The 14285-nt window shown below is 35.7% G+C and overlaps 4 protein-coding genes and 1 long non-coding RNA gene across 5 annotated transcripts in view; 3 read left to right on the top strand and 2 right to left on the bottom strand.

Annotated features, from left to right (window-relative positions):
• Positions 1366-3773, top strand: LOC104785028. Its single transcript, XM_010510148.2, has one exon. The coding sequence runs from the start codon at positions 1782-1784 to the stop codon at positions 3678-3680; it is 1899 nt and encodes a 632-aa protein (XP_010508450.1). The 5' UTR covers positions 1366-1781; the 3' UTR covers positions 3681-3773.
• Positions 7627-9046, bottom strand: LOC104788798 (F-box/kelch-repeat protein At2g43270-like). The gene is made up of 2 exons (XM_010514579.1): positions 8490-9046; positions 7627-8402 (listed from the first exon to the last, which is right to left on the bottom strand). The coding sequence occupies exons 1-2, from the start codon at positions 8896-8898 to the stop codon at positions 7627-7629; spliced, it is 1185 nt and encodes a 394-aa protein (XP_010512881.1). The 5' UTR covers positions 8899-9046.
• On the top strand, positions 9135-10399 carry LOC104785027 (protein FAR1-RELATED SEQUENCE 5). The gene is made up of 3 exons (XM_010510147.2): positions 9135-9243; positions 9481-9902; positions 10002-10399. Coding segments are annotated over exons 1-3 (639 nt in total). The 5' UTR covers positions 9135-9242; the 3' UTR covers positions 10218-10399.
• LOC104785026 (calmodulin-like protein 5) lies at positions 10486-11479 on the bottom strand. Its single transcript, XM_010510146.2, has one exon. The coding sequence runs from the start codon at positions 11362-11364 to the stop codon at positions 10708-10710; it is 657 nt and encodes a 218-aa protein (XP_010508448.1). The 5' UTR covers positions 11365-11479; the 3' UTR covers positions 10486-10707.
• Positions 12663-14285, top strand: part of LOC104785024 — a 6006-nt gene continuing 4383 nt past the window's right edge. The window contains exon 1 of the long non-coding RNA XR_767304.2: positions 12663-13192. This is a non-coding gene — a long non-coding RNA (uncharacterized LOC104785024). The remainder of the gene's footprint in view (positions 13193-14285) is intronic.

The raw sequence follows: 14285 nt of genomic DNA, 5'->3' as shown, positions 1-14285 counted from the left end.
CATTTTAAGCTAATTTTTGTAGAATCTAAACGAGATTGGTCTGAATTTGAATACTTGGACCATGAAATAATTCACATGGCCCTTGAAATATGTTGACATATTCTACGGCATGATCTATATGTTCTATCCTTAAAACAAGATACATACCACACACAATATGCATGCACTTACGTGTAGACTTGTAGTTGCTCACAAACATTATAAGAACAAATACACGAACAACTCTTCACACTTAATAGATGATCCGTATAATGTCGTAATTGAAGTCTTCTTCTTATTTTTCTGTTATTGTAAAGGAAGATTCACCATTAGTCAACTAATGTTGCAATCAGTTTTCAATTCTGTCACAAATTTTATTTTGGTTCAATGACAATATCTGTAGTCACGATTATATAACCAAAGCAAAACGTATTTAGAGTGGAATTCTGTATCCGAATGAATTTTTCGAAAACGAACAAAAACCAAACCTAGTATATATGAATACCAAATAATTAATACATACAGATTTTAACAATATACATATGTGTTTATTTAGATATATGAATACCAAATAATACATACAGATTTTTAATCCATGTTGGTAAGCTGTATATACATATGTGTTTATTTAGTACTATATATGAATACCTTTGCTAGTTTTATCCAAATAGAAAACTTAAACCAAACAAAATCAAAAATTGCCAAAACCGAATAAATTAAAAAAATCAAAATAACCAGTTTGAACCAAACCGAAATTTATTAACCGGAATCACAATTTAGTATCACGAAGAAAGAGCTAACATGTGGTCTGGTCTCTGTGTATGAACAAATTTGTGATTCATCGGCTTAAAAGGAAGAGACAGAGAGAAAGAGAACACGAGTCGCGAGAGATAGTCTGAGTTTGTTTGGTTTGAACCATTGTAAAAGAAGATTCACCACTAGTCAACTAATGTTCCAATCAGTTTTCAATTGTCACTATTTTTTTTTGGTTAATCACAATATCTTTGATCACAAATATATACCAAAGCAAAACGTATTTAGTGTGGAATTTCTGTATCGAATAAATTTTCAGAAATCGAACAAAAACCAATTTTAGTATATATGAATACCAAATAATACATACAGATTTTAACTATATACATGACATATGTGTTTATGGATCCATGTTTTTTAAATATAAGATTAATTACGCTGATTATCTGTATTGCTAGTTTTTTATCCAAAAAGAAAATTGAACGAAACAAAATTAAAAATTGTCAAAAACCGACTAAATTAAGAAATCAATATAACCAGTTCGAACCAAACCGAAATTAACGAACCGGAATCACAATTTAGAAGAAAGAGCTGGTCTGGTCTATGTGTGCGAGAACATCATCGAAAGAGAAAGAGAACACGAGTCAGCGCGAGAGAGGGCTGAGTTTGTTGGGTTCGAATTTGATACTACTGAACCCTAATCTCAAAAATCCCAGATACTTCTCCGTCATCATCCGCGACAAGAATCAGTCTCCTCCTCCGTCTGCTTTGATTCTCCACGGTTGGTTTCTCTAGATTCTCTCTCTCTCTCTCTCTCCATCGGTCTTTCTTGATTTCATCTTGAGTGCTTGTTTCGATCATCAATCAGTCTTACGAGATCGCGCCTGCATGATTCAGTAGACCGAAATTGCTTTATCTATGCGCAGCTCGATTGAATTCGATAGACGACTAAGGGTTTTCTCGGATTCGTTTGGTTTGCCCTGGAGGGCTCGATTCAGAATCCGTTTTACTAGGCCTAAAAGTCTCTGTCTTTGTAGTCCAATTCGATAATGGTCGCATTTTTTTTTGTGAATAGTCTACAAAACATATGGCCCTTTTCGATTTTTGAGAGCAATAGTGACCTGAAGGAATCAAAAGAGATTGTTCAGAGACTTTCATTACCTGAGAGTACAAAGAACTTTGTGTTTGCTGTTAGAGTCCCTGAGCATGATTCCACTATTTACATACTTTCTTCTCAGAACTTATCAGAGAGGTCTGCTAGTGATGCTGAGTTTCTTATACGAGAAATCCGTCCTGGTGCTGTGGTGGCTCAAGTGGACAAAACAGCTTTTGCGGAAGCTCAAGTTGAGGAGACTGTGTTATTAGGAGATGGCTCAAGTGATTCAGTTCCCACATCAGCTTTTAAAGTTCTTATACAGTGTTTTGTAGACAAGGTTAATAAAGAAAAGTATGAAAGCGTTGCAGGGATCTTGGTTTTGAGGGAGATTTTTGGGACAAGTTTTAATGGTCATTTGTTGGCTGCCAAGAGGGTTGCTGGTGAGGTTGGTTCATCTTTTATGGTTCTGGAATCTCCTTTTGTCAAACTCGCTGCCGGGGAAGCTTCCTCTGGAGAAACTGAGACCGGAGGAGGCAAGATGCAGAGTCTAGCTAATAGTCTCATACCACAACATTTTGGCTCTGCTGTATTTTCAAGCTCGAGAAGGTTTTCTATAGGAAATGAGGTACAAGCACAGATGCTAAAGTTGGTATCTTTACAGCTCAATAAAGAACTTAGCCCATCAAGATGTGTTGCAAGTGGAGTTGTTACTAATGAGATACAGTCCTATAGTCATGAGGTTCCACCATTTGCTCAATCTTTTTATCCTTTGCTTGTTGACCTTCATGATATATTCAGCGATCTTCCATCTATTGGGAAAGCTCTAACAAATGCCCGGAAGATGTTGTCTGATGTAAATAGAGGGGAATCTATGAATACAGAGGTTATCTCTGAAGTTTACCTTTTCCAGATTGCAGTTGAAGGTCTTAGAATTGCTTTGAACAATGCTGGGCGACTACCAGTCAAGAACATGAGAGGTTCAAGCCGAGCCGAAGTTCAGTTTTCACAGCTCTCTTCTGAAGACAAATCTTACGCACTAATGGCAGATCTTCTTCGTAGCCAGGCTAAAAAGTTTAAGAACATAGTAGCAGTAGTAGATGCAAGTAGCCTTGCAGGTCTCAGGAAACACTGGAAAACTCGTGTTCCGCAAGAAGTCAAAGATATGTCTGAGCATATGGTGCAAGATTTTGATAGCGACGGGAAGACTAATGATTCAAAGTTGAAACGACTGATATCTGATAAACCGGTGGTAGCAGTTGGTGCCGGTGCAACTGCTATATGGGGTGCGTCATCACTATCCAAGGCCATCTCTGCTTCTCCTTTCTTCAAGATTGTAACTTTTAAAGTACCGGCTTCATTGAACCTATTCTTGACACATACTCACAAGGCAGTGACATTTGCATTTACCAAAGTGGCAGCTCCATCGAAAGTAATGGCCCCTGGTTTTGCTAGTTCTGGAGCCAAATCAACATCTTTGGTAAAAGCATCTATATCCGCCGAGAAAATCAGAGCAGTAACACATAGCATCATAGCGTCTGTGGAAAAGACAAGCTTATCTGCCATGAGAACTGCATTCTATGAGATTATGAGGAAAAGACGAGCAAAACCCATAGGTACCTTACCATTGGCGACATTTGGAGCCAGCCTTGCAACTTGTGCGGGATTGTTCGCCTATGGAGATGGGATCGAATGTGCAGCTGTGTCTCTTCCTGCAGCTCCTTCGATTGCAGACTTGGGTCGAGGAATTCAAAACTTACATGAGGCGTCTCTGGAAGTGAGAATGAGAGAAGGTAACAGGATACAGAATGCAATCGAGTCCCTTAGACAAAGACTGAAAGTCAAGTTTCAATGAAGAAGAGGGAATCTTTTTGATACTTTCACTAAATGTTTCTTTTAAACTTACTGTATATATATTCTGCCATTTAAGGAGTACAAGTGTTTTGCATATATTCTATCAGAAATACGTGAGATTAAACTACAAATTAAATACATGACTGAGAGTCAAAAATTTAACTTGTCTTTGGTGATCACGAACAAGGAGAAAGAAGGAGATTATTGTTGGTTTTTCAAGTTTCTAATTAACACAAATCGTTTTAATTGTTAAACTAAAGAGGAAGTGTTTAAGGAGACACAAATCGTTTAGGGAGAGATCTCCATGTAAGGAGACATAACACAAGTGTTTAAGGAGAGACAAGGAATAACATCTGCCACGGGGGTGAACCACCTTTTCTGCCTTCGCCAGGAAACAACTCTACTAGGATGCAAACAAATCTTACTCCATCTTTCTTTATCTGTATACATGCTCTATATCTCTAGTATCCATTCAGGCCTAACTCTGGTTATAGCAAGGACTAGACGGTCTTCAAGGTTCACTATCCGAGTGTCCAGCGTGATTAACGTAGCCGGAAGTGGGACTTTACGGAACTCTTCCTTGTGAAGATCCAAGGCTAGTACTTTTGCCAACCCTCTGAATGTGTAACCAGTAGATAGATCCATTCACACATACCGATTTGCTTCCGGCATTGACATCATAAGGTGGTGGAGTCAGCTTCCGCCATTCACCGGTATCAGCATAAGATCGTTTTTTTCTTCTTGTTTTTTCATTCATGATTTTACTTTATTTATTTATTTGATCTCTAATGTCGTTGGTTTGAGTTGACATGGGCCAGTTTGGTTTATTCAGTTATGTCGGTTCTGAGTTGCCCCCAGACCTCTCTCTACCAACATAATCAAATAGTAGTTGCGTTTACTATTTCATAAACATAGCTAACCAATTATTAAACACAGCGATGTAGTCGATTGAAATTTGCAAAACAGTAGTTGGGATTCTTCTTCACATTTTTTGTGATAAACGCATTTTTATTGCTTAATAAACGATAAACATGATAAAGGTCCCATGGCAAGTAAAGTAATGCCAATACATTCTCTCTACTCTAGTGGTAGTAAATTTTATTCTGTGAAATATTATTTTAATTAAAGAACCACTCATTGGTTATAAATTATTTAACTAGTACTCCCTCCGTTTCAAAATATAGAATGTTTTAAGCAAAGCACGCAGATTAAGAAGTCTTTACTTTTAAAAGTTCAATCAATCAGAAACAATACTGCATAATATAAAATACTAAACTAATCTAAAAGTTGCATTTAAATCTGAAAACATCCTATATTATGAAACAACAAACTTCTCCAAAACATCTTATATTTTGAAACGGAGGGAGTATAATTTAAATTCTATCTTATGAGAATATGAGCACTAAACCGACGTGTAAGATATGAATACTTCCTTATTGAATACTTCTGAGTAAAGCATCCAGATTCCAGACCAGCCAGAAGTCATATCTCCTTTTTGTTTTCTCCAAGTCTGTTGTGAATTTGAAAAATAATTAAAACTTGTAATAACATTTACCCTTTTTCAAGTGTTGTTGTATTTGAAATTGAATTTAGTATAAAAATGAACAAATAATTAATCAGTTAAAAATCAAGCAATGTTGTGCTAGCCTTTACCCAATTAAACAGTCTACGAGCCGACTCATATTAAAACTCTCAAGCAACGAAACCTCGTATTTTGTTACTGCTTCCTCAGGACATGATGCTTTTTATCCGAGAATGTGAAAGGAATCTCCGCCAGCCACCTGGACAGAACAAATCCAGATAATCCAGAATTTGTATGGTATACGTATCTACTTTTCTTATATAATTAGTGATATATGAACTGTTTTTTATATTTATTAAATTGTTTAAAATTTTAGTTTCTTATAATTTACAAATATGTTAAAACAATGTTTTTTATAATACATGACAAAATCTTTAATTGTTAAAATTGACACTTGTCGTGATCACATGAGTTATAACTTTGAAAACTAAAGTTATATAATAACACAATATTGAATACGCTATCAAAATCATTCACCGATTGAAAAACTTAAGAAAATTACATTAATTTCTTATTTTGATTATCTTATTTTCTTATATTATGTTAATCACTAATTGTAACACTTTTTCAGCATCACTAATTTTAACACATAAAACATTTTTATACTTTAATCACTTTTATGTATAAATTTCTTTTTACTATATGATTAAAGTAATTAATAATTGCAATTAAATTGCAAATATTTTCCTTATTAATTGCACATATTTTTTTATTGAAATTAGTAATTTAATATATAACTTTCCCATTAGGATTAGTGATATAATAGATTATTTTTGATTTTATATACTTTTTAAAAATATTAATTGTAATCCTTTTATTTTAGGATTTTTTAAATTTTTCTAACAATTATTAAATGAAATTTCTTTTTAAGTTAAAATATTATCGATATACTGATACATGTCGCGACTATATAAATTACTAGCTTTGAAAACTAAATTTTATATAATATATATATATATCAATTTTAGTTTTACGGAGCATATTAAGAAGCAAGTGGGACTTGTAATATCATGTAAACAAAAACAGCATCAACCCCTAGAACTATCATCTCAATCCAATTTACCAAAATTTGAACCCAAAAATTAACTGAATTTACCAGTTCAAGGCAATAATCAAACAACCGAAGGAAATAAAACGAAACCAAACCCAAGATTGAGGACGAAAGCAATCTCATGCGGAAAATTGAAGAGGACACACTAGGAAGAAATAAGAAGCATACCAAGAGTAATTAGAAAGAACAAGAACGTTGACTTCAATACGAAAATCACAATGACAAATGACTCCATCTTTATAAGCACTTTCGGAATCCGCTTGAAGGTAAAAGTAAGAAGAAACCATCTTGTTAACAACTAATGATGGGGATGTGTAACAAAAAAAAAAAAAAAAAGAGGCGAAGCAACAAACAAACTTGTCTTTATTGCTAGAAGAGGATAGTCTTACATTGATGGTTGGATAACTTTTGATTTTCAAAATTACTCTGATAAGTGAAAAGGAAAAATGCCAACTAATTACTAACTATTGATAATGCACTTAGTTAGCTGTACCTAACTACAAAGTTTAACCAACGCTTCAAAATAATAACTTACTTTATTGTTTTTGCTATTACCGAATCGTATACACTGGTCTTAATTAGTACAGTATGAGTTATTATTTCAATTGCTTTGTTCGATGATTATTAAATTACCACATCATGAGATCTTTGTGTTGTCACTAATACATCATCAACGAATATATGTATAGTGGAATTTTATTAATTATTCTATTATTTGGCTTGGTCAAACATATTGTTTTGTTTGTAAACCGGTATTCTGATTTCTGAATTATAATCCTTAGCGATACTTTGTATTTTATTCATCTGATTGTTCGTGATCATAGTCACTTGCTTTATATTAATATATATTTGTTTCATGATTAATGATGTAAAACTTTAGCATGAGAATCCCTGTAACACTGTAGGTGTGTAGAGTATCAGGGTATGTAGATTATATAGACGTGTATGTGTGCTGTGAATGTATAATCTTTCGATTCATTGTCGTCAGTAAACAAATTATGAAGTTTTGTGTTAAATTTTAGTCAATGATTGAATAACCGTTTGTTTTTTTTTTTTTTTTTGAGATGAAGGATTTCATAGAGAAGACGAGTAAGCAAAAAAAAAAAAAATCATTGGCCGGTTTTGGTTGTCCAACCTTAACTAGATAATGTAAAATGTTAATCCGTAAATCTTGACGATATCACAACCAGTTTTTTTGCCCCCTAGTCAAAATCTGTAAACAGAGATAAATTTTTGACGCTTCGTACTTGCTCTGCAAGTTACACATGCAAGGAGACAGAGAGGACTCCATTTACTACTTCAATTTGAATTGAATTATGTAAAATAGTAATAACCAACTAGAACTAGAGTGGTAAACAAAAACCGAAAGTTGATCTTCCCGAGCTCTGGTTGCTTCGAAAACAATCCGCAAGTAGATGTCCAGTCCTCCGGATTAGGTCCTGATCCTGGAAGTGGTACCAAATTCTCGACGTAAGGAGATATAACCGAAATATTTGAGGAGAGACAGCAAATCTCATCTTTCGCTGGATGATATTTGAACAACCTCTTGTGATTGTCATAAAAGACAAGATTCCCAAACTTAGAAACTGTGACCAGCGTGAACCAACATGGGTGATTGTTCATAATGATACTGGCTAACTTTATGGAGTGAGTCTTACTCCATATATCTCCTTGAGAATCTATCATGCTGAGTATTTCTAGTTCCCATTCTGGCGCCTTTTTGGTTTTGGCTATGGCTAGACGGCCCTCAAGGTTCACCATGTGGATTTCCAGATTGAACCACGTACCTGGAACCGACACATTGCGGAACTCTAGTGTGTGTAGATCCAAGGCTAGTAATTCGAAACACCAGAAAGTGTAAAAGTATAACCAGTAGATTGACCCATTCACACACACTGACTTCCTTCCCACGTCAACCCTGTGAGGAGGTGGATTAATTAGTTTCCTCCATTCACCAGTTTCAAGATCAAGAACCTCACATTCTTCAACAGGATAAAAACACATCCTCACCACTTTGTAGCAATCCGTAACTTTGTCTCTTCCGAATCCCATAGCCCAGTTTCCCGAAAAAAAAGTGAGGTATGGTTTGTCTGCAAAATTTTTGTTTTTAACTGTTCAGACAACTCTCTTAGCTGACTTAAAGACTCTTATATACAAAGCATATAAACACAGATTACCTCTTAGCTGACTTTCAAGATTAAAGGAAGGCACGGGATGATCTGGGGTACAAGGGAATCGCCGGAGTTGTCTGGTCGATAGGTTCAAAACATTGATCCAACCTGGTTCTGGGATACAGAACAAACCCTCGCATGTCAAGGACGGTCGTGTGGCATCATCATCGCAGTAGTTTAAATAAACCATATCGATCTCTTCGTCACTTTCGAATCCCGACTTGTTACGGTCATTGACAGCCAGGATTTTCCGGCGGTTGTTGTTGTTCTGAACATTCATACGCCTCTCCACGAACAACTTCGATTCCAGAATTGTTCTCCATTGTTTTGAAACAGTTTTGAATTTGAGTATTGATTTCAAAGGCAATCCAAGAAATATTTCTTCAAGTAGCTCGGGAACTATGTAAATCATCATCGTCGGATTATGTTCTGCTAATTGCAAAACTAAACTCGAAAGTCCAGTTTTGTCTTTTTATTTTATTTTATTTATATATAGATAAATCACAACAGTATTGAAAAAAACTAATTCACAACTGTATGAATTATTTAATAATATCAGAGACAACAAAAAAAATCCCAAAAAAAAAGAAAAAAAAAAACTTTTGAATTTTACCAGAAACCACCCGAAATATTCCATTATTTACTATTTAGCCCAGTCAAATTCTAAAACGAATAATTTAGGTCACCTCTATCTCTCTCTCTCTCTTGTGCTCTTCTCTCGTGCAGCCGAAGATCCTTCTCTGATCGTCACTCAAATCCAGTAAGCTAATTCAATCCTACTCTTCAATTTCCTAAATTCCAAATGAACAATTTCTTCAATTAAAGTTTTCGTCCTTGGATCTTTAGTTTTCTTGATTGATTCAGCTAACATTAGAGCGATTTGTCGGATTCTTTCAATTGGTTTTCGTCTTTCATGTTTCAAAGTTTTCAAATTGATCTTTCAAGTGAAGTGGCTTACATAAATTTTCAAACTTTGTGATTTATGTATTGTTGGCAGTGGAAGATGAGGAGGAGGATCCAGCAGCAACGAAGAAGAACAGCAGCTATAACAACAACACAGATGATTTTGCCATAGAGCCTTGTGAAGGTATTGAATTTGAATCCGAGGATGCTGCTAAGTTGTTCTATGATGATTACTCTAGACGTTTAGGCTTTGTAATGCGTGTAATGTCTTGCCGAAGATCCGAGAAGGATGGAAAGATCCTTGCTCGAAGATTTGGTTGTAACAAAGAAGGTCATTGTGTTAGTATCCGTGGTAAGTTTGGATCAGTTAGGAAACCAAGACCAAGCACTAGAGAAGGTTGCAAGGCCATGATTCATGTTAAGTATGACCGTTCTGGTAAATGGGTTATAACCAAATTTGTCAAAGAACATAACCATCCACTTGTTGTTTCACCTCGCGAGGCTCGCCAAACTCTGGTCAGTGTATAACTCTTAACTTTAACTTCATTCCTTTACACAAAGTATTTTGAGCACAAAATGTATGAGAGACCATTTTGGTGAATTATGTTGTTGTAGGACGAAAAGGATAAGAGAATTCAAGAACTGACGATAGAGCTGCGAAACAAGAAGCGGTTATGTGCAGCATACAGGGAACAGCTTGATGCGTTTGCAAGGATTGTTGAAGAGCATAGTGATCAGATAGCCAAGAAAGTTGAGAACGTAGTGAACAATTTGAAAGAATTCGAACCTATAGAGCGTGAACTATTGCGAAGTAAACAAGATGCCGTCTAAGCCAACTATGTATGCTTGCTGCTGTATATTCTTTGAATTCGGTAAAGCTTTCTCTACTGTGGTTGAATCTTCAATGGTTTTAGTGTAATCTAGATGTGGTTGAATCTTATTTGTTTATGTAATGTAATGTGAGAAACTATGTAACCATAATAGAGTAGAAGAGAACATGAAGGTTTTACATACTAATCAGGTTTCACGAGTCAGGACATGAACATAACACTTTCGTTATAGATTAGTACTAATGTGGTTGGTTCTGCAATATACTATATTGATAAGGAAACAGTTAACAATCTATTTAAGAACACTAAACAGATGAGTTGAGAAGGTGAATCTTACATAAGCCCATAGAAACCCTAAAAACAAAGATACACCAACGATGTTTTGATTCGTCATCATAAAGAAACTATTTACAGAGGAGAAACAAGAAAACAAACCAATCAATGGAATAAAACACTCTTTTCTTCTGTCAAATAAAACCCTAAATTAAAGATCAATTACTGCTGCTAAAGCCACCACCTTTCATCATCTGAAGAAACTCCTTGTAATTGACTCTACCATCACCATCTGCATCAACTTGCATAATCATCTTCTTACAACCATCTAGGGTTTTCCCTTGCTTGAGTCCTAAGGAAGCCATCACAGATTTCAACTCCTCTACAGTGATAAACCCGTCTCCATCTTGGTCAAACACGTTGAACGCGTCTTTCATATCCTCTTCCTCTGTTTCTCCATCGTTCTGATGCTCGTCCACAATCGAGCTGTACAACGACTCGAACTCGTCTATGTCGACGCATCCATCACCGTTTGCGTCAATCTTATGAATCATTTGAGTCAGATCTTTGTCTGGTATGTAGATACCTAGATTCTCAAGTGAGTCGTTGAGCTCTTCTTTTGTGATTCGACCGTCGCCGTTCTTGTCGAACATCTGGAAAACCCGTTTGAGATCGGACGGATCTATTCTTTTCGTCGGCACAGACGACGACGACGAAGAGGAAGGAGACGGTAACATCGTTGGCGGAGACGGTGGTGAGTTCTTGTGGAGAGTTTTGTCGAACCAAGAGAGAGGGAAGAGAGTTCGTAGCTTCTTTGGTACTAAAGAGAGGAGAAAAGAGTTTAGTATATTGTAGAGAACAAATATTCTCACCATAATTGTTGAATCAAAACCCTCTTTTATGAAGAAAAAAAAAGAAACAGAGAGAAGATCTGAGAAACAGAGAGCTTGTTTGGTAATAGAGAGAAACTTGGAACTTGTTGTTGGTTTTTATAGAAAGATAGAGAGAGAGATTCATTTATAATAAAATTATTAAATAATATATTTTCGGGAATTTAATTTTCCTTTTTCACGCCTAAAATACAACCGTTGAATCTTTTTTTTATTTAACATAAACGTTACTCCTTTACTTTCACTTTTCACTTTTCTTTGTTTGAAGTAAAAAATGGAAAAGAATGAGCAAGTGCGAAATTAATCTGAAGATGACTTTTCAAACATCTACATTAGTCTTCCTATATTCAAAGTAGTCTCGGACTCTCGGTTAAAGTTTAAGATACATGATCACAAAATCAAATCTTACAGTACACGGCACTAAAATATAAGGATTACACACACATAATTACAGTTTACATCTTAATAAATGTTATAAAATGGACAAAGAGGTTGAAAGGAAAAAAAAAACACTCAATAGGTCTTTTAATAAAGAAAGTAAAAGAAAACGCGTGAAGAAGGTAGAGAGAGAGAGAGAGAGGTGTAGTTAAACATAAACATCGCTTTTCTCTGATAAATTAAAAACGAAGTAATGTCAAAAACGCGTTGTTATAATTGTTGATGTTTGGTTCCTGTCCCCATTTGTTGTAGTTTTGATTTATTTATTTCTGACTGTGCACCTGCCGGTCTGGTCTTCTTGCATTTTAAGACTTTTTATGTATCATTCTTTTTTATCGTCTACGTAACTACGAACCATTGAGTCTTTTAAAGGAAAAACCTACCAAATGACTTCATTCAACTGATCGTTTTCTTCGATAACCCCGTAATATGGACCGAGATCCGACTAACTCGTACGTTTTACCTCTGTAAGTGTTTACTTTATTATCTCAACTCATCACAAGTATAGGTAGGATTGAGATATTTGAGACGTACGTACTCTTTCTAGCTAGAATCAGTAAAAACAAGTGTTGTTAATGTCTTAATGATATAATAACTCAACGGGTCTAAAGAATTAAAAGGAAGAAAAAATGGGGGACCAAAAAACGCGCCAAGAATGACGCCCGTTGGAATTATGACCGTTGGATCTCACCTCCACTTTCTGAGGTTTGTCGCTCTTCTATTGGTGGTTTGCTTCTTCCATCTTGGACCCATCCTGTTCAACAGCTTAGACCATCTTTACTGGGGAGTACTCTTAGGAGTACTCTCACAATTGGACCCCAAAATCTCATTTAAATACCCATTTCCGAGTCCAAAAATAAGAGTATCGATGCTTTGGGAAGAAATTAAGCAACTCCCTGAGTAACGCAACGTGGCGGATGCCCATTGGTCCATTCATAAATATAAAAAGTTTTTTTTTCCTTATTTCTCTTTCATTCTTCCCCCGACTATCTCTCTCTTCTCTCCCGTTTGGAAAGGCGACGGAAACAAGAGAGGCGACGGAAGAGACGATTTATCTGAGAATCTGAAAATTTAACTGATTCACATCGAATCCGCTGAATTTTCAGTCTACATATGGAGGGTTGATGGTCACCGGAGGCGATGGCTTTATTAATCGGCGTAACCCAAAGATTGACGCTTCGGTTAAGTCGACACACGATGGCGGAGGTTTCAGATTGAGCGGTGAACAGACGTTTAGGCTCAACTGGGCTCAGTCTGGTGTTGGAGAGAGACGCCCGAGTGAAGGTGCTGCCCGAGATGAATGGTCAATACTGCTCGACCAGGCCTATGCGTATATGTCCGGCTGTCAATAAGAATCATCTTCCGATACAACTAGGTATGTTTTTATATATAGGAATTGTGTGCATTGAGTATGTTGACTGGTGATTTGAAGATTGCTTGTTTTTAACCTACTTTGTTGAGCATTGTAATTGAGTGTCTTTTTGGTTGATGTATTTCTTTCTGTTTAGTCTAGTTTATTCTCTCATTCTCTCAGTTGGTGCTGAAGGATTAAGAGAATTTATCTGTTTGTTGCTGATATATTCTTAAGTTTTGATGCGAATGATTTTTGCAAACATTGTTTAAGTGAGCTTTTGTTGTTCTGCAATATAGGTTCCTTGTAGATATTTCACCATTTTGAATCGTATCGCGTTGGCTTAAGTAAATCTTGTGATTCTATCAGTTTATCTTGTGATTTAGTTAGTTTAGATTTGATCATCGTCTTTTCTGATTCTTGATCATATATTTAAGGTCTTTGAGGGTTTTGTTGCTTTATCCGTGATGGGCTTGTGGTAAAATCTTTTACTAAGTAGGATGTATTCACCTTCTGGATTAGTAGGACGTTTCTATGAATCGGTTTTATGTTCACAAGGTTAGTACAATCACTCAATGTGGGCTGAAGTTAGTATACACAACTCTGATGTGTTAATATATTTCGGATATCTATCAATGAAACTCTTGAATCTTGATGCAGTGCTATCAATGAAACTGATTTCAGCCCATGTTGAATCTTTTCTGATAATGTAATTTGGAAGTCTTGATGCAGTGCTGTCAACTAGATGAGTTAACGAGTAGTTGACTTATTGCACGGTGTTCTACCTCAGTAGAGTATATACGAACAGTTGTTTATTTCACACACTTCCATGAAACCAAGAATCTACAATATGAATTTTATAGTAACAAAACAAAGTAGTATATGTTCTTCTCTTTGTATTTGAACAAGATGCCCAATTAGAATCTGTGAAACAGTTATGTAACACAGTATGGATGTTGTGTGGTGAAGAGGAGAACGAGTAGAGCTTGTTAACAACATGGGAAATATCTGCTCTTGTTTTAGTTTTGTACAATTCCCATTCTAGTTTTTATTTTACCTTCACCATCTTCACTATGTTTAAGATTATGCTGTCGATGTTTGCATATCTACATGTAAA

The sequence above is a fragment of the Camelina sativa genome, chromosome 5, assembly GCF_000633955.1.
Source record: "Camelina sativa cultivar DH55 chromosome 5, Cs, whole genome shotgun sequence".
Taxonomy (NCBI): Eukaryota; Viridiplantae; Streptophyta; class Magnoliopsida; order Brassicales; family Brassicaceae; genus Camelina; species Camelina sativa.
This window is presented reverse-complemented; position numbering and strand designations above follow the sequence as displayed.